General features: G+C 41.8%; 3 protein-coding genes across 3 annotated transcripts; all 3 read left to right on the plus strand.

Annotated features, from left to right (window-relative positions):
• Nucleotides 1–1304: 1304 nt before the first annotated feature.
• LOC136446505 (complement C1q tumor necrosis factor-related protein 3-like) lies at nucleotides 1305–3032 on the plus strand. The gene is made up of 3 exons (XM_066444895.1): nucleotides 1305–1544; nucleotides 1936–2067; nucleotides 2244–3032. Exons 1-3 carry the CDS (start codon nucleotides 1379–1381, stop codon nucleotides 2873–2875), a joined length of 930 nt encoding a protein of 309 aa, XP_066300992.1. The 5' UTR covers nucleotides 1305–1378; the 3' UTR covers nucleotides 2876–3032.
• Nucleotides 3033–4854: 1822 nt separating this feature from the next.
• LOC136445733 (apolipoprotein(a)-like) lies at nucleotides 4855–17422 on the plus strand. Its single transcript, XM_066443868.1, has 23 exons — nucleotides 4855–5084; nucleotides 5567–5797; nucleotides 6265–6411; nucleotides 6839–6982; nucleotides 7144–7366; nucleotides 8077–8198; nucleotides 8608–8702; nucleotides 8971–9109; nucleotides 9486–9719; nucleotides 10170–10322; nucleotides 10752–10895; nucleotides 11233–11464; nucleotides 11840–11961; nucleotides 12181–12275; nucleotides 12456–12597; nucleotides 13086–13192; nucleotides 13565–13700; nucleotides 14692–14820; nucleotides 15232–15351; nucleotides 15767–15933; nucleotides 16307–16490; nucleotides 16754–16981; nucleotides 17397–17422. Exons 1-23 carry the CDS (start codon nucleotides 5015–5017, stop codon nucleotides 17420–17422), a joined length of 3390 nt encoding a protein of 1129 aa, XP_066299965.1. The 5' UTR covers nucleotides 4855–5014.
• LOC136446635 (acetylcholine receptor subunit alpha-like) lies at nucleotides 17214–23771 on the plus strand. The gene is made up of 9 exons (XM_066445120.1): nucleotides 17214–17557; nucleotides 17734–17864; nucleotides 18206–18250; nucleotides 18706–18815; nucleotides 19502–19578; nucleotides 20501–20724; nucleotides 21261–21480; nucleotides 21979–22138; nucleotides 23221–23771. Exons 1-9 carry the CDS (start codon nucleotides 17503–17505, stop codon nucleotides 23561–23563), a joined length of 1365 nt encoding a protein of 454 aa, XP_066301217.1. The 5' UTR covers nucleotides 17214–17502; the 3' UTR covers nucleotides 23564–23771.
• The last annotated feature ends 385 nt before the right edge of the window (nucleotides 23772–24156 follow it).

Below are 24156 nucleotides of genomic sequence, written 5' to 3' on the forward strand. Positions count from 1 at the left end.
AGAGTTTCCTATATAACGTCAACAGTATTGTGCCCATCTCCCTAGAAAATTACGAGATGTTAGAAAAGATGTCTACTGACAAAGTCACTGAAGGAATTTTTTCAGATCAAACATGTTCAAATAGCACGACAAAATCCACGCCTGGGGCCAAAAATGACCCCACTCGGGTGTTTGAGGGTTAAGGCTAAAATATGGGTGAAGCAGTACGTGCAGCTTGTTTCACTCTCCTCTCAACTTTTATGAATTCGCTTCAATTTAGACAACACATTGCAACTTTTTCTGTGTCTAAACCGTGTAACATTTGGATCAATCTCTTCTCTGTCTTTCACTTTGTTCAGTGCCAACGGGGATGAAGGCTGCACGTTCCAGCTTCTGCACAACGACCTCCTGCGGCCCTGGTTGGACCTGCATCGAGGACGGCCCGGCTGGATACTCCTGCATCCGCGCCTGATCTGTCGTCACCATCCCAAATGGGTTTCAACCTTGTGAAAGGCTTCTTGGTCAACATTAAACATTCGTTCAGGAACCCCAACATTGATATCGCGAGAAGCACCACAACTTCCTTGTTTGATCAGAAAAATGAATTAAAGCTGCACTGAAAGATATCATTACCTTCTCTGAGCCTTCTTTGTAAGTCATGTAAGTCTTAGGTTACCTTTACCTTAGGTAATAGGTAAAGTCTTAGGTAATTAAGGTTAAAAAAGATATATATATATAAAGATATATATATATATATATACATATATTTCGTTCTTCATTGTTGATACGCGAATGTAAGCGCCCCTAAACGTTTAGTGACGTCGGCTTGCTCAGGAAAACCTTTGTTTTCAAACAATCTGCATTTCAGAAAACATGCTGTTGCTTGCGTATGTTATTACGAGCAAAACTCAAGTCAAGGGAAAGCTGGAATCCTTCTTTATTGACCCACAGTTGACCTGACCTTAACCTGCTGCATAAAGAAGCCAGATGTGTGATGTCAGAGTAACTGGAACATCACCAGCTAGTGACAGTTACTGCTGTTGGCTTTGTATCTTTATCCTTTGCGTGTTTCAGCATTCCCCAGTAGGGTTAGTACTACAATAACACTGGTGATTGAAACAAGGTTGGATGTCTAAGGAGGGTGTGCAAAGGGTCTATCAAAACACACAAAAGAAGTTGTAACGTGTAAATATTGCGTCAAATCCATGTGATTATGTAATTTCCTACATTTTTCAAGCAGTTATAAATCTTTCATTTAGTGAAGACAATTATTGAGTAATTATCGGGTTTGTATCTAACACTAACGCATCAGGCATATCGCCATTTAAGCCCTATTTTTGTTGGACATGCTAGAATAACTCTGTACAGGCGTTGAGAGCTTTAAGCAAACGACATCGCCATGTTGCACCCGTTCGGAAAGTCAAACGTGGTCGTGACGTTGTTTCTTCTTTCCTTGAACATTGTTTTCTACTCTGTGCGTGGGAAAGAAGAGAACGAAGGATCGTGTCCGAAGAATCCATGTGAAATCAAAGTCGTAGCTGCACCAGGGCCCCCTGGTCCTCCAGGTAGGTGAAACTGTTCTCCGTGTCTTTTGTAACGTGTAATCTTGCCAGGACGTATTCAATGACGGAATAAGATAGAAACTTGTAGTGAGCAGTTCAACTGCGGCGTCCCATCTTGTAACACAACAAACAAGTCTTTCCTGGCTGTCCTTACTGCAGCCTTCGTTTGGGAATGTAACGTTAGTTATTTACTCTACTGACCACCGACACGGATAAGGTTTTAAACTGCGTCACATACTTTTTCGCGGTGCGTAGAACATTTATTAAAATCCTCGATAAACACATTGATGGATACGTGTTATACCCGTAAAGCATTAGTCTGTTAAGACCAAGACAGTTCGATTGGAACATAGTATGCTATTCTCCTGACACAATGTCTTGTCTTTCTGCGTAGGTCCGCCAGGCCCAGTAGGCAAGGGTACAGAGCTAGCGTCGGCCATCCCCACTCAGCGTGGACCACCGGGACCGCCGGGACCGCCTGGAGAACGTGGACCTCTCGGTATACCTGGGGCCCGAGGACAGCCAGGTAAGGCTGGGTAAAACACGGTGTTACATACAGGTCGTAAAGGACTGGTTAGATTATGCACTTTACACTGCAATCATCAAATTATTGTAATATTATGCTTATGACATACATTTACGCTGAGAGTTGTTTGAAAATGATGTGTGTTTCCAAACATTTTGTTCTTTGTACTTTTGAAGGTCCCAAATGCAAACCTGGCTGTATCCCTGACATGCTCGGGCCAGCTAGTGGACCTCCTGGGCCACCTGGGCGACCTGGGTTAATTGGGCCACCTGGAAGGCCCGGGTCTGACGGACGAGCGGGTGCACCTGGGTATCCAGGAGCCCCTGGTGAGATTGGGCCACCTGGATTCATGGGTCCTCCTGGTGAAAAAGGCCCACCTGGTAACCCTGGATCTCTGGGATCCCTTCCCGCTGTGGCGTTCTTCGTGGCACTGAGCTCGGGCACTAATGCCGGACCTGTGCTTTTGTACGATGTCATCCACACCAATGTGGGAGAAGCGTACGACAGTGGGACTGGTAAATTCGTGGCTGCAACGCGTGGAGTGTACACCTTCACGTTCTCGGCAAGGAAGAACGAAGCAGCAGCGGAGTCCCATTGCATCGTCTCGCTGATGAAGAATGGAGTGAAGATCGTGTCCCTTACAGCGCGAGGCGTGCAGACCCAGGTCAGCAGCAGTGCCGTGTTACTCCTGGCGCCTGCAGACGAGGTGTGGGTGAAGCTCACCTCCGGGTTCATAGAGAGTGACGCCAGCGGAGAAGCCACCTTCGCAGGGGTACTAAATGCCCTGGTGGACTCTGACGATGATTAGACGATGGCGATGAGAGTGATTTTTTTATTCGATTCAATTGTATTTCTAAATCAACTGCTAGTAGCAATACAGTACATTACTATTGATTTGCGTTGATCTTTACATAAACACTGAAACACATTACTGCAGGCCAATATTCTAAAATCAAAATGTATACAGATATGATTACAAATGAGATACATGTAATACCAAGTCACCAGAGCGTCCTGGTAGGCATATAACGCCCATGTTGGCCTATTGTAGGTGGGTGGCAGGAATTTCTGAGTCTTTTTGTGGAGACTGTTGGAATTGGGAATGCCGAGTTATTCCTTTAAAGTCCGCCCTGTGTTCTTAGTCCCAGTTGGCGGTTTTGAATGTCTATATGTAAAACAGATCTCGTCCTAGTCTCGTGTTCTCGCGAGACTAGGTCACTCCGTGATCAAGATGTACAGTAGACATCGAAAATTTGGAGGTGCGTATCTCGTTACCTTTTATAAGTCACTGATTGATGAACATTCTTGTACCTAATACAGGTTAGTCTTTAACAATCAGTTATTTTATCAGAGCTGTTCTGAATAAATCTTGTCATTAATATTTACAGTGTAGCTAGTAGGCTGGTTCTGATCTGCTTAAAGATCAAAATCTAATCAAATTAACATTTTATAGGTGTATTCAAGGAGGTGTAATGCAGAACAAAAGTGAAAGCAATTTGGTGGGGTAAACATACATCCAGAACATTTTAGAGCTGTAATCTCGAGACGTTTAGCTACACATTTAACACTTATTCAACCTTATCAACATCTTTATACCCATGCATATATCAACTATAGTAATAGACAATGCATATACGAACAATTATGATATATCATAATATTGTCATATCTTCCACCGCTGTAACTGTACTTATACCTATAGCTAACCGAGTTTCATTTATCCAGATATACGGATTTTTATATCGTTACACCATTTTTAGTTTAACTACTCACTGTGCTACTCTGGTTTAATCTGGAAATCTTTTTAAAAAAGCACTTATAAAGTGCCATATTTTGAATACATCTTACACTATCTGTCTATGTCTAGACTGTTTACTTTACAAAGATGATGAAAGATATCATTAGTGATCATCATCATTAGGTCGTTATTTCTGTTGACGTGTTGTCGCTATGTCAAATATTCATCATCCTTGAATTTCCTTCCTAATGTCTGTTCTATGAGAAGTATAACAAACTGACCCCATATCTATTGATCCAGCGATATTAATTATTAAAGGACAGCCACTTTCCCACGAGTTGGGGTAGAGACCAGGCACTTAGATGTCAATGAAGTCAAGGTCAATTAAAGAGCTAGAATCTGTTTGAGATTGTATTACCCAGCACACCAAACTAACAATCGAAATATAATACTCTTGGCCTGGGTTAAGATCGAAAAGGTTCTTTTCAGGAAAATTTTGAAGACAAGTTTTTAACATTTAGATGTTGCGCATAGGAATCTGAAGATATGTTTGCTGCAGTTTTTAACGTTAAAGAAGTATTTGGTATTGAAAGGTAAAAATTAGATTAACTTAACGGTCTATCAAGTGGACCAATGCCAGGTTACGACGCACCTCTCTTAAAAGCCTACTAATTTGATTTTTACATCTTTGCCATATGAAAACTAAATTTGGTGAAAGCCTGAAATATTGCAGGGATTTCGATCTATTCTAATTGGATTTTTATCAAGGTTTAACTGTGAAGTCTCATGTCTGTTAGCTGAATAAAGAAAGACACAGGAGTTCGATTGGAATCATCAACATGCTTTCGTGAACTCTTCGGATCACGGTATAAAAAGGTATGTCATTTTAGCATCAATAGATCGTCACATAGCTGCTTGATTGGTACAAAACTTAGTTGAAGAGTGGAAGTTTTGTTTAACGGCACTTTCTATGAAAAACTGTCAGCTGTGTCACTGCCACATGTTATGTAAATATATATATTCATAATGCATGCATGTAGTACGAAACACACAAGATTTAGTTTTACAGGTAGGGGAAGTATTTGACGTTACCTATAATGCGTCTGTATTTGTTGGTCTTAAATATATGTTTGATACAAGATGACATACTTGCAGTGCCCCCTGAAAACTACTAATCTGTTCCACAGCTAATCCGTGAATATTCCGAAAATGTGGCGCATAATTCCTCACTTCTTCCTGGGATTTATTGGTCTGTCACTGTACTTAACTCGGATCGATGGTAAGTACAAAATCAACCTCTGTTTGACGTTTGATGGGTAGTTTTTAGAGAAGCTTTGTAGGTAACGTTAGCGTGCAGATGGCGTTAAATTTTATTATCTTAAGGCCAAAAGACGTACTTTGAAATGTATTAAATGTAGCATGCAAAATATGTGAAAAGATTGAAGTACATATGTATTGTTACTTCCTAATATTTTCGAGATGTGGTTATGTGATGACAGTACAACAATGAAAAAAAGAATCGTGTAAACTTATGCTTTGTCTTGTATTTAAGAAAAAGAATGGTCAGTGCTTGTTTGCCTGAATTTGTTCCAGGTTTAGAATATACTGCGGTAAACTGCTGTACGTGAAATGTGCCAACATGTAATATACATCAAAATATTTCCAACATCAAATGATTGCCCTACACATAGAAAAATGTGGGAAGTATAAGCCAACAGAAACTAGAAATTCAAATTGTTTTACATAATGTTGTTACTGCAGCCTCTGAGGAATCATGTGGCTCCATCATATCTGGCGAGGCAGGGAGTTTCTCTTCACCAAACTTCCCAAATGAGTACGACAATAACCTTTTCTGCGAATGGACTCTGGTGGTCAACCGTTCTAAGTCCATTGTTGTGACATTTGAATGGTTTGACGTGGAGCCACACCCCCAATGTGACTATGACTTCGTTCAGCTATCCGAGGGATATTCCAAGTACAATCGACAGCTAGGTGGGTATACTAACTATACGTGTGTGCTAAATACATTTACTGTAAGTGTGGGCAACTATAAGTGTGGCAAGTATCTTTCCTTGTTTACATTGGCGTCTGTGTTGTTGATTTGTCTTCAATTTGCAATGTAGGCAGATACAATAAGGTATAGATTCTCAATCATCATCTTGGTGTTTCCCACCCATAACAGGTTGGAGCGTACACAAATTGTATCCTCCAGTATTCTTTATTGTGAATCATTTCAATCAGGTCTTTAAAGAAGTTTCCGACTCGATAAGGTTCTTTAATGTATAGACGGTCTCTTCTACTTCTTGCTTCTGGAGACAAAATAAGCATTCACCATAGAATAATAATAAAATCAATATGTGTTATAAATGGGCACTTAACGATAGGTGGCTAAGGTCAGTGATGCATCATACGTCTTCGTGGTTGCATTTTTGTTAATCTGTTTACTCTAACGATGACAGGAAAGTTTTGTGGGAGCACGCCAGCAGATCCCAAGTACCCAAACAAACGAATCACATCAGTACTCAACATCGTGACCGTCCAGTTTCGAAGTGACGCATGGTTGACATCAACTGGATTCAAGGCTACATTCTTCGCCATAGACAAAGGTAGGTGGAGTTTTTTTTCCTGTATCTGTATCTGCATAGCCGGTATAACCGCCCATCGGAGAAACACAGCAGATTTGAAGGCACGCGGCGCGACAGCAGCTAGTTATGTTACACGTACGGAACGACCTGTCACACATAGTATTTGTACATCTGACTGCAAGCGTTAATTCCGTACATTTTAAAAAAATATTATAAATAGATCATTCTTTTGTTATATAAACGAAGGGCAAGATTGGCGAAATTCCCTGTTAGCGCATCTTGAGATCATCTCAAAAGAGTTTCATGGCCTTTTCAGTAAAAGGAAGCATACCAAATGTTTGACTTCTGTGTAAACTCTTAACGACTGAATAATGAAAACGTAGATATACTTCCTGATCGTTCATTTTGATGGTACTTACAACGAATATGTCTGTCTGTTGATCACTAGTTGATCCCTGTTCACGTGGTGAGTTCCGTCTGTGGCAGCCGCGACAACGGTTTCTCTGTAAAGACAAGTCTGAATGTCTACCTTTCGTAAAGCGTTGCGATGGTCAAGAAGATTGCTTCGACGGAAGTGACGAAGAGCTTTGTGGTAAGAACACCATCATCTTATGAAACCATTCACAGAGCGCAATCTCTTCAAACAGGAACAAAATATACGACAGTCAGTGGTCGATATTTGTGATCTGATTCCTTGCTCGTTTGTATCGCTGTTTTTCCTTACATTTCTTTGCTGTTCATTTTCCTCATTAGAATGTCGTGCGATACCAGAAGACCTGGGCTTTTGCAAAGGGCGTATCTCCTACAGCCAGATGTCTGTCCCGAACCTTGTGGGGCACAAGAACTCCTCAGAGATCGTCACGTCTCGTGCCTTCACGGCCACTCTGGACCTCCTGAAAAACCAAGATGGCTGCTCTCATCCTGACGTCATCGCTTTCCACTGTGCACTTCTGGCTCCAAAGTGCAGCGGAAACAGGTACATTTTGAAAACATTAGTTATGCAAATGAGGCTTGTATTAACATTACTCGTGTCCATTGATCGATTCCTGCCACTATAGGATAGACTTTACTACCATATGGAAAATATGATAACTGCAAAAACATAGACTGACAGACCGATAACGAGAATTAATGCCCTATTCCATGACCCCATGACCTGTCAGGACTGACACGTTATGTCACTTCCGGACGTCTGACCTTTGCCGCGACAATATCTTTCCAGTCACTTCCTGCCACTCTACTGACAGTGTAGTATTCAAATTACTACGGACACACATCAATATCACAAGCAGACACACACAAAAAACCCCTAGCCTCCGATGCAGACTCCTCCCGGCTGTTTTCTTTTTCAAGTTACAGTTTTTATACTATTACATTTTTTTTCTTATTGCTGGCCGGGAAGGAGCCTTCGCCCACTCGGCGTCTCAAAGGAAAGAAGATTAAAAAAGTCTTCCTTCCCAGCCAGCAATAAGAAAAAAAATGTAATAGTATAAAAACTGTAACTTGAAAAAGAAAACAGCCGGGAGGAGTCTGCATCGGAGGCTAAAAAAAACCGATATACTGGGAGAAGTAAGAATAAGGCAGTTGCAGCGATGGCAAAGGTTCGAATTTGTATTGTGGTTGTGATAAGTCACTTCGACTATCATAAAGGACAATAAAATGGATTTTCTGACCCTCTGTCTTCAGGACGGTTCCGATGTGCTACTCCTGGTGGCGCGAAGTCATGTGGGATTGCTGGCTTGTCAGCGATTTTTATTACGTCAACCCTCTGCCGTCGACGGACTGTTACTACCCACACCAGGACCAAGGTATATTGACTTCTGTACTATTGAGCCACGCAAAGGCAGTGTTATATTTATATCATAGTGACGTCCCTGGATGTAGACAACTGGTAGCAGCCTCACAGTTAAGTTTCTGGCTCCAATATTTGGTAAATGGGAAATTCCGGTTCAATCCTGGGTAGGGCATCTCGGTTGGGGCTGCACCCGTCATTCGGAAGGGACGTAAATGGGGGTCCCGTGTTCGAGGGTGTGCCACAAGCACGTTAATCAAAGATGAAGGACTCCTTGTAAAAAATCCTGCTACTGAAACAACAAGGACATGTAAGTTTATATCATAAGCACAAAGAGCGTTCTGTTACATTGTTGCCTATTGTTCGTAAACAGGTCCATTTTTCTTTAGCTAATGATCCTCTCATTGCATTTCAACATATCTTAGACTGCTTCAATGGCTGGGGAGAGAACTACAGAGGCAGCCGGAATAGAACAGTCACAGGAGGGACATGTATGGATTGGGAAGACGTTGGAATATACGTAGGTTATGTTGCACCTACCTCTTTTCCGTAATGTTACAAAACATTACATTGAAATGCATGTAATTGTAGGTATCTTGTGACCGAATGTTAAATCTTTGTATGTGTATAAAATGTAGAAAAAAGTCGACATTCTGTATTGATATGACTCGTTGACAGTCTGTATTGACGTTCGTCTGTTACTGTTTTCTGTTCACATATGTATTACATTTTTTCATCAATTTTTGTGTGAAATATTAGAATACAGGCTTTGTGTTTTGTGCTTTCAGGACGCTGCAAACGTGGCTAAATGGAACTTAGATGGTAACTATTGCAGGAACCCCTACAGATCCAGGAAGGGACCTTGGTGTTACGTCATGAAGAAGAAGCCGAGGAAGCAATCATGTGACGTACCTGCCTGCGGCAGCAGTAAGTCATTTCGAAATGTAACGGAAACTACAGTTTGAATCAAAATATCATTAGCCTTGAGTCACAACGATGACTGAAATATCATGTTTCTCTTTGTTTATGCAAATAAATGACTCATTTGCCACTGAAATAACACAACGTGTTCAAAGTATGAAAGCAGGCTATTGTAGCATTTCCTCGGCAAGTACGTAAATGAAGCCATGATTTGCATGATTTATGTCTAATGATCAATGATTCACCTCTACTGCAAAATGCCTTGATTACAAAAGTTCCATCATTTACCGCTGTGAAAGTATTGTAGCTTCTCCTTAATCATGTTAATTAGTCATTGATTTGCATAATTTATATCCATCTGCGTTCCTATCTCACACCGTAGCTTCTGGCACGTCCTCCTGTGGCTCAACCCTAACTGGTGACGAGGGGACCTTTAGTACACCGAACTATCCGGACAGCTATGACAGCAACCTTTGGTGCAACTGGACCATCATTGTGAACGCCTCCATGTCAATAACGCTGACATTCGACGTTTTCGATGTGGAATTTCATCAGAACTGTGACTATGACTATGTCCAGCTGTATGAGGGAAGTCCCGAAAACAATCGGATTCTAGGTATGTCTTTAATTCCTTAACATTGAATTAGAATCTACTGATAGCTGTAAAAGGGAGTCAATCGTATGCAGAGGAAAACACAGATTGCACTTAATATATTGCGGCAAGGATGGTAAAGATGTTTGCATTCATTATCTTCTCAAAGAAGGATGTTTTAGGGTCTTTGTCTTTTTTCTGTCTGTGAACAGCATATTTCGAGAAGTCAGGGATTTTTAGGACGAATGGTTTGGTAATAGATGTTGACAAAATTAAGAAATTATTAGATGATGGTCCCCCTAGCGGCTTTTTATGGTACTGCAGCAGGAATTTCCGGTTTTGATACCTCGTGTTCTGTATTTGCTATGGTCATGATTCATTTGATAGCTTTTTGACTCGTAACGTTTGACGGGTGGTCAGGACTTTTGTTTTCTATTTGCTGAGGTGTATTCATTTCTATTCCCTGTAAAATAGGAGGAGGGAAGTTTTGTGGCAGCTCTTCCGCCCAAAGCACGTATCCGAAGGATCCAATCGTGTCCAAGCTGAATATGGTGACGGTAGTTTTTCACACTGACGCATGGATTACAGCATCCGGATTTAACGCAACTTTCGTCGCTACATACAAAGGTACGTAATTTTTTGTTTTGCTAGTGTTGTTGCTTATGTTTAGACCCCTATTATGCCGATGCCCCTAGGGCTCTGAAGCCACAGATTTGTCATGGTGGACTGTCGGGTACAGGGGAGGGGGTACGGTGTTCGAACGATTAGCTCACGGTGTCTATTTGTTGATACCTGGTCCCGCGTTGATTTTAAGTCCGGGTTAAAATGAATTCGGGGTCCCGGCTGGGCCCAAAATAAAAGCCCGGCGGCCGCAGGGTGCCTCACGGGGCCACGTAGGGGTCACGTTCGAAAGTGCAAAAAACAACAACAGTCCGTCAACTACCTGGCGGTGCCCCATTTTCCAACTGGGACCTAAGCATTTAGCTGGTGTTATTCTTATTGTACTGTGTTTTCCCCGTTCTTTTGTTAATGTTAATTTCTTCTCTTCGTGAACAGGGGATCCCTGTTTGGAAGGGGACTTTTCCTTGTGGAAAGAACATCAAAGATTTCGCTGCGCTGACCGCTCTGGATGTTTACCCTTTAAGAACCGTTGTGACGGAGAGGAAAATTGCCTTGATGGAAGTGACGAACGAGGATGCGGTAAGGGTTCTTTTTGTTGTGCGCTGCTATTTGCTTGGAGTCAAACAACGTTATTATTTGATGGCGAAAGGATGACAAGTATCCATGGCCTCGCCGTGAGTCTCATATCGCAATGAAAATTGCTTTGACGGGAGTGACGAAAGCGCATGCTGTAAGCCAGGGTTCTTTTTGCTGTGCCCTCTAGGTATCGAGAGGGCACAGCTACGCTCTGCTATGTGTGTTATGTCAAATGTAATGACCTCATACTTTGGTACCGAGAGGATGACCCCCAAAAGCCTCAAAGTGTCTCTTATGATGAGACAACCTCCAATCTTTGTCACATTCCTCTGCATCATAGAATGCCAAGAGATACCAGAACAGTTGGGTTTCTGCAAAGGGTTCATCACCTATGACGAAATGTCTCTACCCAACTTGCTGGGACACACTGACTTCTCGGCCATCGTAACGTCCAACACGTCCGCTGCCTTCAACACCACCCTGGAGCTACTGGACAACCGTGTGGATTGCTTTCATCCCGAGCTCATTGCTTTCCACTGCGCAATTCTTGCTCCGATGTGCGTCAATCAAAGGTTTGTATTTTCATTACTTTTACCCTAGTATTCGCTTCGCTCACTCGGCGGTTTATACAGTGGTTATAGCAAACGACCAGGCCTTATATTGACACCTCCAAATAGGTCATTTAATATTTCTTATTCAAAACTTAGTTCTTTTACATTGATGAATGAGCATCGATGGATAAGTTAATGAACCTTTAGTTGGCGCCTATACCATCATATGGAGAAAACTGGGTGTTAGACTTTATCAAAGTTGAAGTTAAAGTTTAAGGAATTGGGCAAACGTATAGGACTAATTTCCTGCAAATTGATGGCCTCTACCTGTTAGCACTGTATTGGTAGATTATGTTCTAGAGAGAATTGAAGCTGTAATATGTTTTTTTTTCTTAGGATGATTCCCATGTGTTACTCCTGGTGGCGCGAAGTCATGTGGGATTGCTGGTTAACGAACGATATATATGACGTCAACCCGTTGCCATGGCACGACTGTTATTACCCGCCACAAACTGAAGGTAGGCTTTTGACCACTCTTTTAGAGGCGCTAATTTGAAATCATCATTGAGATCAACATCCTACGAGGTCGTAGTGGGTGTTATTGTATGCTGTGGCACATTTGTCATTCATAGCAATTATTCGAATCAATAATCCATAGCAATATTTTATTGGTAGATCTTTTACCCCCGAATCAGCTGTTAGGAACTTACGCATTTTATTCTTTGATCTTTTTCAAGATTGCTACAATGGATGGGGAGAAAACTACAGAGGCTTGCGCAGCAGAACTGCAACCGGGAAAGACTGTCTTGATTGGAAGAAAGGCGCAAACTTGGTAAGTACATTTATACTACACAAATCATATCATGTCTCCCGTTTTAATTAGTGCCCGACTGCTGCATCACTTGAAGGATGATTCACATTTGCTTCAAAATTCTGTTGAAACGTTTAGAATCATCGATCTAGATAAAACTTGCATTACATAACTCCATAATATCCACCTGCTTTGACACAGACTCAAGACGACCTAGACAAGTGGAACTTGGACGGCAACTTCTGCAGAAACCCGGCACGACAGTACAGTGAACCATGGTGTTACGTACAGGGTCGTCAAAGCATGCCCATGGCGAGCTTGTGTGGTGTGCCGGCCTGTGCCAGTATGTCAATTTTGTTATTCTACTGTCGAAAGACATTACACTCTCTGGTTATCTCACACGTAGTCAATTCATTTGACCGTTGGGGCACAACAGAAGATCTGACATAGTTTTCTCAGTCCTTCTTGCTTTCATGATTCCTAATGTTTCGGTAACCGGTTGTTTCGCTACATTGTCAGTTCGCTACAGTCGTTTCGCTACATGGTACAAGTTGTTTCGCTACATTAGTGTCATGCCTGTCCATTCACAGAGATCCTCCCATTTTTTCTATTGTCCACTCTTCCTTCTTTCTCACTGCACGGTTCCAGGAATTTTTAAAAGGCCTTACATTATGCTCTTCTAAATTGCTGTTGGCCAACCTGAAATAAACATGAAATGACCGGATGTGTAAGAGGAGAAATTGTGTTTTGTCAAATATCATGTTATTATTTAATATCCAGATGTTGTTGTTGTTGTCGTATGTTCTTTATTTTCTCATTTTCTTGCACAAGGGAACAAGTGGTCCGAATATTCTGCCTGTGAAGACTCCTTGACCAACAACACATTGTCCTTTAATGCCGCAACATCTCGAAACCGGAAATGTAGATGGCTGATATCGGTAATACCTTGCTACCTCTTTCAGGATAATAAATGCAGAAATGTTCGCTGCGGCTTTATGTTCGCGGTTTTCGCGGTAAGCTCTTCGCCGCGAACTTAAAATTACCGCGAAATATTTTTGCCCTCTCATCCCCTTGTCTCAAACGCGAACTTCAAACCACCGCAGACACTCCATTTACTCCGTACCGCGATTAAAGGCACGCAAACTTGAATGCGTTTACAGTATGTCATTTTTGGTAAACACTTATAGATTTATTTTCATTGTATTGTCAGAATAGGATTAACAGTTCGAATATGTAACTGTATCTGTGATTTCTTCCCCATTTCAAGAATATTGTGTATGTGGTAGATTTCTATTTTTTGTTTGTTTTAGGTGGAGCCACACATGAAGATAAACCTGACGTTCGTTCACTTCTCGATAAGTGGGAAAAGGTGGAGGCGTGACTGTCCGTACGACCACATAGAGATCTTTGATGGTGACCATCCAGCGGGGCTCCACGAATTCAGGGGTAGTTAGATATTCTATCCCCGTCAAAGTGGTGAAAGACAGTGTGTTTCTTTTAAACGCATAGCGTTTGTATACAGTCCAAAAGCTGTAACAATAGATTCCGCATATCTGTATAGACTATTTGTCAGCGCAAATTATACGACTCCCGACTATACGACTGTCCGAAATAGCGATATTGACGTCCCGAAGGAGGGGAGGGGCCGAATAGGATTTTGAGCAAGACAAGCACACTCACGATATCGCAACTTTATTTCGCAAAATTGTAATCAAAGTACAATCCTACCTTTCCGGTGATTTTAATGTCACCATATTGGATTAAATACGTGATCTGGTTTGTTCAGATAAGCGAGAACTGCGTAAATTCCTGCCAAATACAAAAAACTCCCGACATGTCGATCACGTGAAATCTTGCAGTCAACCAATCAGAGCACATGTTTTCATGACGCGAACCAATCAGGGCTTAGAACACGCGGTAAGCATGCATGTCAATGAGTAAGCACTGAGATGGCTGCCCGGCGTCACTCAGCCTTCGACGCTGCATTTTACGTGAAATCATATATATACTCACACAGTTAATTTATCCTCAATGACACGGTTTTCACTAAAATCTTCCAAGCTTTCACACCAGTAACGAAGCAACGGCAGGGTGAGACAAATGGAGAAATCACACCGTTAAAAGTGATAAACATCAACTCCTTTCCACATCAGCTATCAAAGAAAGTTGTTCACGCTTTGAACTACACATGCGCGAGGTCAAAGGCGAAAGCTCCTAAAGAAAACATTATTGCCTAGACAAAGCTTGATACATGCTTTTTTATGTCTCAGGGGCCTTCAACTTTATTTATTCATTTATCCAAACGTTTAGATATTACCCATGATGCATCACATAGGTCATGCGCTGTTTAAACCGTGAACCGCCTTATAAAATGCTGCGAAAGCGTTCAATTGATAAGATTCGGCACTTATCAAACTTGTTTTGTTTCGTTTCTCAGGTAAATTCTGCGGAAAAGGCAAGCCCATCATAACTGAAAGTTACAAGATAACAGCTCTATTCACAAGCGAGGGCTTTGGAGAACTTTCGATTACAGATTTCAACGCCACCTTTTCAACAATACCAAGAGGTGAGGGCTCTACCACTATGCCACATGATCTAACAGTAGCCTTGAAGAGGGTCGAAAACAAGTTCATTAAACCGAGTGCATCAGAAACAATAGTGCAATAGGACTTATATTTGGCATCAGAAAAAACCCAGTGACTAATATAAAAGCTCACAGCTCCATTGTTGACAATTACGTATGCACATAATTTATAATGATTACATGCATTTTCGAGGAAGTTGGTTCATATGTGAGCATTGTTGTCAATTACATCTCAGTACATGAGATGACGCCAGCACACGCTTGTTCCATATGTTACCACATTTACAAACTTTCACACTTACAAAGTTTGATACAAAATTGTCTTATTATTATAGATGCACACAGTAGATTGATGCATTGTGGCGAATTACTGACTTGGTTCAATGGTTGTAGAATCCGTGGCTTGTGACACAGCAGAGTGGCCTTGCGGAGATGAAGCAAAGTGCATCTGGCTTTACCAGAAATGTGACGGGACTATTGACTGTTGGGACCGAAGTGACGAGGAAGACTGCGGTATGGACCATAGCTTATCACTGATCGCTATTGTTCATATGCTTCATCAAATCTTTTGTAAGATAACATGGAAACGAGATTATAGCGCACAGGCTGTGTATGATTTGTAAAATATTAGACAAATTAGGTCGATGAAGGATTTATATGAATTTTCAACACTGCTTTTTCAACTCTTAGAGGTCGACAAAACAGGAAAGAAAATACTTGTCAAAAGTGTTAACTAAAAGCATTTTGTTTTCATTGTAATCGACAAGTTGATGCCAATCAAATCAGATTTAAACGGCAGTAAAATAGAATTGAACACAAAGATCTTTTAAAATGACCGTAATCAAAACGTCAGTTTTAACAGAACACTTGGTTCTGTACAAAGAACTTTGTTATCAAAGCAACGTATCTTTTCTCGCATCTTTTCCAGCTTGTGACGCGATACCGTCTGAGTTGGACGAGAGACGCGTTTGTCCGCGCTCGTCACGTAGGACGGCGTTTCCAAACTTTCTACAGCATCAAAACGCTACGGAACTAGAGAAGGCTAAAAACCTAGCCAACGCAAGCGCTCTTACCGGAAGTTCCTGTCATCCACAGGTGAGATATGTAGATTTCTACTGGCGTACGTCACTGCACCTCCCTTAGGCCTTGCTAAGACATCCACTTGAACTTGATAACGGAAGAGGCCCAAAACGAAGTCGTTTTCCAAGCAGGTTTAGATAGCAGACAATGTACATACACGTACGGCTAGAGAATTTTGGTTTTGTCCGGATCCAGTTATATCTTATATTTAGTAACCTTCCGGGATTTCTCCAAAGACCTTGATTAGTATACAGGTATCAATGTCAGTGTATGTTCCAATTTTTGGAAAACAGATATCAGTAGCATGTTAGATCTGCACGTACAATTTGCTAAACGTTTACACATCAAGGCAAAAATACAAAAAGGGAATTCCTACCCCTTTTTGTAGATCCGTGAGTTTACGTGCTACAACCTTCTCCCTGAGTGTTCCTCTGACCAGTTCACCAGACACCCTTGCCGATCCTGGTGCGCAGAGATTCGTGCAACCTGTACAAATGAAGATCTGCTGAGGATCATTCCTTCCTGTACAGACTTTCCAGATGACAGCTGCGTATATGGACCTGTGTACGACGGTATGAAATGTTCAAACCTTTGTTGCGCTGTGCATCATTAAACTCTTTCGTAATCTTTCATTTGAAATATCGACAAACCTAAGTAGTTACGTATATGACTGTAAATTAAGAAGATTTCACTCTTAGATATGTATGTATGTTTCACATTTTAGACCCATGGTCTTATGCTACATGCTTACAGTATATATACAATATTTCATATACACTCTTAGATAATTACAATCAATATTGATAACACATTGACATTGCGAACATGCACACAGAATGCTACAATGGAAATGGCCGAAACTACAGGGGAAAGAAGAACGTAACTGTATCAGAGAAAGTGTGCATGGACTGGCATTTGAGCGCATACACGGGGGAGAGGTACAAGTGGCTGAATCTAGAACAGAACTACTGCCGTAACCCGGATGGAGCCCTGAGGCCATGGTGCTACACGGACAAAGCCCGAAACTGGGAGTACTGCGAACTTACCCCGTGTACAAATAAGAGTAAGTCTTGTAAAACATCTTCAGACGTACATGAATAACTGTAATGCTTTGCTTTTTTTTACTTGGTGTCAACCCCAAAAGCAGGTTTTATTTTTCAAGAGATCACATTTTGTTGATGAATACAAAATCAACCAAATTATACATTCAATCACACAGTATCAAAGAAATGGGCCAATTATAATCAAGTAACTGAATAGTACCCCCCCCCCCCCCGTAAAGACCCATGATGTTGATGATGCAGACAATCATGTTATCTAAGTATGGGTACCCATGGGATTATTGCTAAAGATCCAGGTCAATTTTTGGTCCAATGAAAGAAGTCTATCCACACACTTCTGAATCGCTGCTATCCGAAACCATTCTTACAAACGTATCAACATTTTTGGTATGTTCTAGTTGCTTTCTGTGGTGACAGGGTACGCTCCAGAAGTGTGCGGGTAAGCCCCATACGACCCCGGTACTGGCCAGGAGAGACGGTGACCTACACGTGTGAGACAGGGTACACACTACGTGGGAGGTCCATGGCCAAGTGCATTAAAGATGGCGTCTGGGACGTGGACCTACCAGAGTGTATAGGTACAAGTTTAAACCGTCCATTTCTATCTTCTGACACGGAGACATGAAGTATGATAAAGGAAAATCATCGTTTGGTCGAGCTAAGAGTTTGTTTCGCTTTTTAGATTTATTGTCAGACTCACCGCTTCACTGTTTGAACACTGTCTTCACTCATGACTTCTTCTCCGGTTTTTCAGAAAATAAACGTACTCAGCTGCTGATAGACAAGTTCAACCGGTCTGTTTACAGTGCTGACTTGCCCCCTACCGACACTGGAGTGGGAGTGCACATCACCATTGCTGGGGCTATCAACGCCGTCATCAGCCTGGTTCCGATTATTTTTTATGTCACATTTTCTATACGCATGGCAAAGGAATTAGCGGAACAGAAAGAATTCATTGGGGAATGCGTGCGTGGAATTCGTAGAATATTTTCAACATCAATCGCAGTACTAAACAAACGGCTCCGCCCCTGAGCCGTCGCCAAAAAATAACTCGATCGCTGGATATCAGAAGCATTTAACAAAACGAAAGAATCCAATTCATCGACTTCTTAGTAAGTTAATAGCAATGATATACAACCCACACATCTCCACCATCTTAGAATCTTCTATTGTACAAATGTCAAAGTCACTGAATGAAAATTACCATATGTTTGTCCCCATTCCAGGACGAATCGGTTCCCTCCATTCTAACTGACGTCAGCATTGAACTGGTGAGTGGCTCACTGCCATTACGTGCATGGGACATATGTGTACATGACTATTATATCTATTTATCATAATAAAGTAACGTTTCAAAATACAATATCGCTGTCTGTGAAGAGTTGCATATTACCACATATTTCACCGTCTGTCAATGTTCAGTACGAGGGGGGTTAAAGACGAAACGCATTTTGTATCATAGCAGGTTCATTTTGTATGAAATGAGTTGAAATTTGGCACAATGTAGAAGAAAATCTCTTCTTGAGATTGCAGTATCTATATGGGTTTTTCACATTTTTATGCGCGACTGAGTTGACCACACATTTCACCTACCGATTTACTCAAGAATGATATCCTTACAGACATTCTGAGCAAACTCCTCGTCCATATCACGGGTAATTGAAAATCTGACAAGCCACGAATATTTTTTCTTTACGCTTGTATTGTTTTTTATTCTTCGTTGCAGCACTGGAATGACCCCAGATTATCATGGACTCCATCTTCATACGGTGACCTGACGAGTATCACTCTGAACCACATTAAAGTCTGGACACCACATATGTCACTGGCAGGAAGGTAAGTTGTAGGTCCTTTCATCTTCTGTGTTAGAAATAAAATATTTGACATAATGTTAGACTGTTGAGAAACTACGCATTAAGTTTATTGTTTTCATACTTAGATTCAGGATTATAGTATTAACTGAAGGTACTTAGTACCATAGGGTGAGCCCTATGGTTTTGTACATCACTTGTCCATCCAAGAATGTTAATGCACACGCGACTTACATGTTCTTTTCATACTTTTCCACACGTGCGTTTCATGTGGTGTATAGTGATGGTCTACACGATGATGTACACGTGGTTTACATGATGTTCCACACGTGAGGCACAAATGATTTACATAATGTTCTACACGTGATGTACTCGTTGATTTGCATTACAACACGTTCTACACGTGGTTTACAGATTTTCATACACGCGGTTTACATGATGCTCTACACGTGATTATCACGTTGTTTACATGGTGTTCTACAAGCGGTTTACATGATGATCTGCACGTGATGAACACGTGGTTTACATGGTGTTCTACACGCGGTTTACATGATGATCTGCACGTGATGAACACGTGGTTTACATGGTGTTCTACACGCGGTTTATAAGATGCTCTACACGTGATTATCACGTGGTTTACATGGTGTTCTACACGCGGTTTATATGATGATCTGCACGTGATGAACACGTGGCTTATATGATGTTCTACAGCGCAGATAAAGGTTTCGCGGGGCTTCCCGAGGTGGACGTGACTGTCAATCATGACGGAGAGATTATCTGGGCCTTTGGCAAGTATAAATATCTTCCATGCTATACAATACGTACGCGTTGCGCAAAATGCTGTAGCTCATTTGTCTGCTCTTTGATATGTATAAAATCAACTTAACGTTAGGTCTTTGACTGGTATCACATTTTGCGTAGCGAACCAATATAAACAGACACAAAGAGGTACTTGTTGCTTAGAAAGTGAAAAAGTCTGTTTTATGACCGAATCTCATCTGTGACGGTATTTCGCATATACTATTATTATCAAGTCGTCGTTATAAAGACTTTAGACGCTGTTTCCGTACGCAAAGTATACCATGAAGATCAGAGTTTCAATTCTTTTTTTAGCATATCAACCGTATTTCGATCAGTCCTTTGGTCCTTCTCAAGTTGAAATTACACAAATCCTATGTCATGTGACCAGGCCAGGTCGAAAGCTTGTTGAAATTTTTTGAAATCGCCAATGGAATCTTTATGATGTTGTTATGACCTTGTTCTTTTGTTATCTCCATGAAAAATGGAGATATAGTTTTGGCGCGTCTGTGTGTGCGTCTGTCTGTTTGTCTGTTTGCTTGTTTGTTTGTCTGTCTGTTTGTGTTTCCGGACTACTTTAGTCACCATAACTCAAGAGCCTCTCGATTGATTACGATCATATTTGGTATGTGGGCAGGTGTTGTGAAGCCGAAGTTCAAGGTCGATTTTGGGTCCCCTGGTATATGACTTTGGTACTGCAGCAGAACCTCCGTTTTTGTATCTTTTGACCTGGGCGTGCTATGGTCTTGATTTTTTGGGGGCTGATAGCTTGTGATGTAATGAAGAAGTAATATAGGTTTGGGCCCTCCTAGGAGCTTGCTCTTGAACTGCAGGGGCGTTATTGTGAAAATCTTTTAGGGAGAATACCGGAACAAAGGAACGACAGATTTCTATGATATTTATCTATTACAGAGACGCTCTTGGAGACACAGTGCAGCTTGAACCACTTCCTCTTCCCTTTCGACGACATGACGTGTCCAGTGTGCCTCCATGTGAGGAACACGTCTGGGGAGGCGCTCCGATGTCCAACCAGTCAGCTCAACAAACAGTTCGACGTCATCGACTGTGAGGAATTGAGAGAGACGGTGGCAGGAGAGTGGTATACCGCGTACGGAATGGCGGTAGACAGCTATAAGGTAGTATATATCGTTAGAGATAACTGTTAGAGTATAAGGTGTCATTATGTTTATCATTTTTTACAGTCTCCTTTTGATACCTTTGTTTTTCATCCCTAATTATCTTGTTACCTTCGTTCGCCAAGAAGGTTATGTTTTCTGATGCGTGTGTGTGTATGTGCGTGCGCGCGCGGGGGTGTGTGTTTGTGTGTGTGCGTGCGTGTGTGTGCTTGTGTGTGTCCCTATATGTGTGTGTCCCTGTGTGTGTGTGTTTGTGTGTGTATGTGTGTGGTTGTGTGTCCCTGTGTGTCCATATGACCCTGTGTGTGTGTGTCCCTATGTGTGTGTGTGTGTGTGTGTGTGTGTGTGTGTGTGTCTCCATGTGTGTGTGAACATCATAACTCAACAATGCCTGGATTGATTGTCTTGATGCATAATATGTTGATATGATAGAACTTAATGAGACCTCCAAATGAGTACATTTTGGAACCCTAGCGCTCTGTTACAGTGCTGCAGTTGAATTTTCGGTTTTTGATAGTCACTCTCTGTCGCTATAGGGCTGTCTCAACATCAACCTTGACAGAAGTCCCAAACAGCACATGTGCACGACTGTGGCTCCAGGGGTCATCCTAGCTCTTCTTTTCTGCATCATCTTCTTCATCCCCATTGACAACGGCGACAGGCTGTCCTTCGGCATGGCGATTCTCCTCTCCATGTTTGTCACCTTACTGGTCATCTCAGACTTCCTGCCAAGGTCCAGTGACATCCCATTTTTTGGTAAATTAATATACATTTTTTTGATATTCTGATATCACTCATGTATGAAAAATATACATTCTTTGATTAAAATCACAATGAAGATCTGGGTGAAGAGGTTCAGTTAACCAAGTTGATGTGTTTGGACATCTATTATCACAATGGCCTGTCTTTGTCAGCAGGGCTAGCCCTTTGTAGCCTGACAAATCGCGCTCCTAGCGGCCGGCCGGTCCTGTTACCGGCAGCCCCCTAGGGGTCAGTAATCTCCGGCAGAGAGCTTGTGTAAACATAGGCTAAGCCCTATGTAATAGCAAAAGGCTAGTTTTGCATCCCTGACTGTGCGTGCTGAACAGCCAAACCAATGAATAAAAAGAAATGTCATTATCATGATATGTGTCCTGGGAACACAGTATTGCAGACACATTAAAGATATTTTAGAGAGATAAGAAGCAACACATGTCTGTTTATTTTGCAAGAATCCCTCTCAATCCATGTTGCTTTTTGAAATGTCCAAAACAGGTATTTTGAACATTGTGGCGATCGTGTTGATGGGATTCTTCATGCTGGTCACCACGGTTCTCATCAACCTTCACGGGAAAGATGACGACATGCCCTCCTGGATGAGGAGTTTCTTCCTACGGGGCTGCTCACGAGTCCTCCTGCTTGGAGATCTCACCAAGTAAGGGCTTTGATTTTTCAATAACACCCCCCCCCCAAAAAAAAAAACACGACGTGATAACGTTGATAGTCTGGTCGGCTTATGACACTCAGTAACGCCGGCGTCATACATGCAGCAGCCTTTGCAGGATACTAGGTCATCTGATATTTAAATGACTCTAAAGATCTAGGAATACTGCCGATATCCACTCGATCACTGTGTGATTTTTAGGGATCAGCCGTTGTTCGTAGGCCACCGAGCTCCGTCTAATTAATAATAATAATAATCAACTACTATGATAATAATCTTACAGCATATTCATTCCCCAGGGATTAGATGTATACATGGTGTAAGGAGAGAAAATCTAACATAATACTAAACACTATACAAATCATGCACTACCGTATATCTAAGTTTTAGTGGCTTCTCTCTCTATAAAACACGTGGTGACATAATTACACACTTCGTCCATTACATAAATATTTTTGCTTGACAACAAGTACTTAAGAGTATTTCATCTGGTTAATGAATGGACTACCAAGGAGGTTTAATAAAACCTCCTTGGGACTATCAAGACATGAAGTTCAGAAGAATTCTTTCAGGTGGCGTCACGGTGGCGCAGTGGCAGGGTGTTTGCCCCAGAACCCAGAGGTACTGAGTTCGAATCCGGAGTTCCCTGATTTGTCCAGTTTACGTTGGGGAAGTCCCTCGGATAGGACGTTAAATGGAGGTCCCGTGTTTGAGGAGAGCCACACATCGAGCACGTTAAAAGAACCACCGCACTTATCGAAAAGAGTAGGGGTCCTTCCCGGTGTGAGTGTTTCAAAACCTATAGTCTAATGGCCGCTCATGGGGCAATTGTCGTATTGAGGTCACCTGAGTTAGCGCGGAATGACAGCTGCTCCAGACCCTTGCGATCTAGCCCCGCCAATTGTGCGCTTCTCGCAATTCAGCCCCTGGCTGCGAAGAGAGAGTAGTCGGCCCACCCAATATATTATTCGGGACGCTTCAGATGGAAGCTGAAATAAAGTGACCATGCAATTTTAAACGTTTCCACGAACCTGTATATAGTATTCTAAGCCTCTCAAAATTCTACCTCCTAGGCAGTCTGGTGCTAATGTTGGAAAACTAGATGAGAAAGCGAACGTCACGTATGAGAACCCTGCCATCGAAAGCGACCTCAAAGCAGACGATCTGATTAACAAGGATACTGCCATACAGTCCTTCATCGAAGAGGAAGAATCCTCTACAATGCAAGGTATTGCTAAGGACATGTCGAAGACCGTCCGTGCACTGAAGACAAGCGTCTTACTCCTCAAGAACATGGTCCAAGAGGAGCCAGACAAAAGGAATGAATGGATGATGCTCACCTATGTACTTGACAGAATGTGTTTCGTGCTCTATGTTAGTGGAATGATTCTGATACCCCTCGCTTTCTTGATGTGAAGGTATGGTATAAAAACGGACAAGACTACTACATGTATGGCTGCATCTCACTTTTCAAAGGACATTGAATTAAAATCAGGATACGCATTTATATAAGGTGATGCATGCAATGACAGGGTATTACATGAACGTTGTATTATACCAAAGGTGGAATTCTTGTTGGATTAAACAACAGAGGGAAGATTGATTTTGGCTATAATGCCATGTATTGAGTGGCATGTTATACATATAGGTGATCTCAGTTAATCAAAAAATGTTAAGATACGGCTATGGCCGATAGCCAAATGTATTGCCATTGGACCTATTTTTTTGTTTTCTGTGGCGATGACTCTACCAACCTCTTAGATGTGATTGCGCAGTATTATATTACCCATATGATATGATACAATAGAACTACATGTATATACTATTCACTTCGAAATTGTATCTCTATTGTATCGAATGATGTACGAGCGCACCTGTTAGTTGAATACTGTCGTGAATATTAGAGGTTATACACCAGATACGCTCTGTATATAACGTTCCGTATATTTTGTGGGACTTGGCAGCCACGACTTGGAGCGAGGAGCGAGTGTGGCAACTAACATCGGACA

This window comes from Branchiostoma lanceolatum, chromosome 12 (genome assembly GCF_035083965.1).
Source record: "Branchiostoma lanceolatum isolate klBraLanc5 chromosome 12, klBraLanc5.hap2, whole genome shotgun sequence".
In the NCBI taxonomy this organism is placed as follows: Eukaryota; Metazoa; Chordata; class Leptocardii; order Amphioxiformes; family Branchiostomatidae; genus Branchiostoma; species Branchiostoma lanceolatum.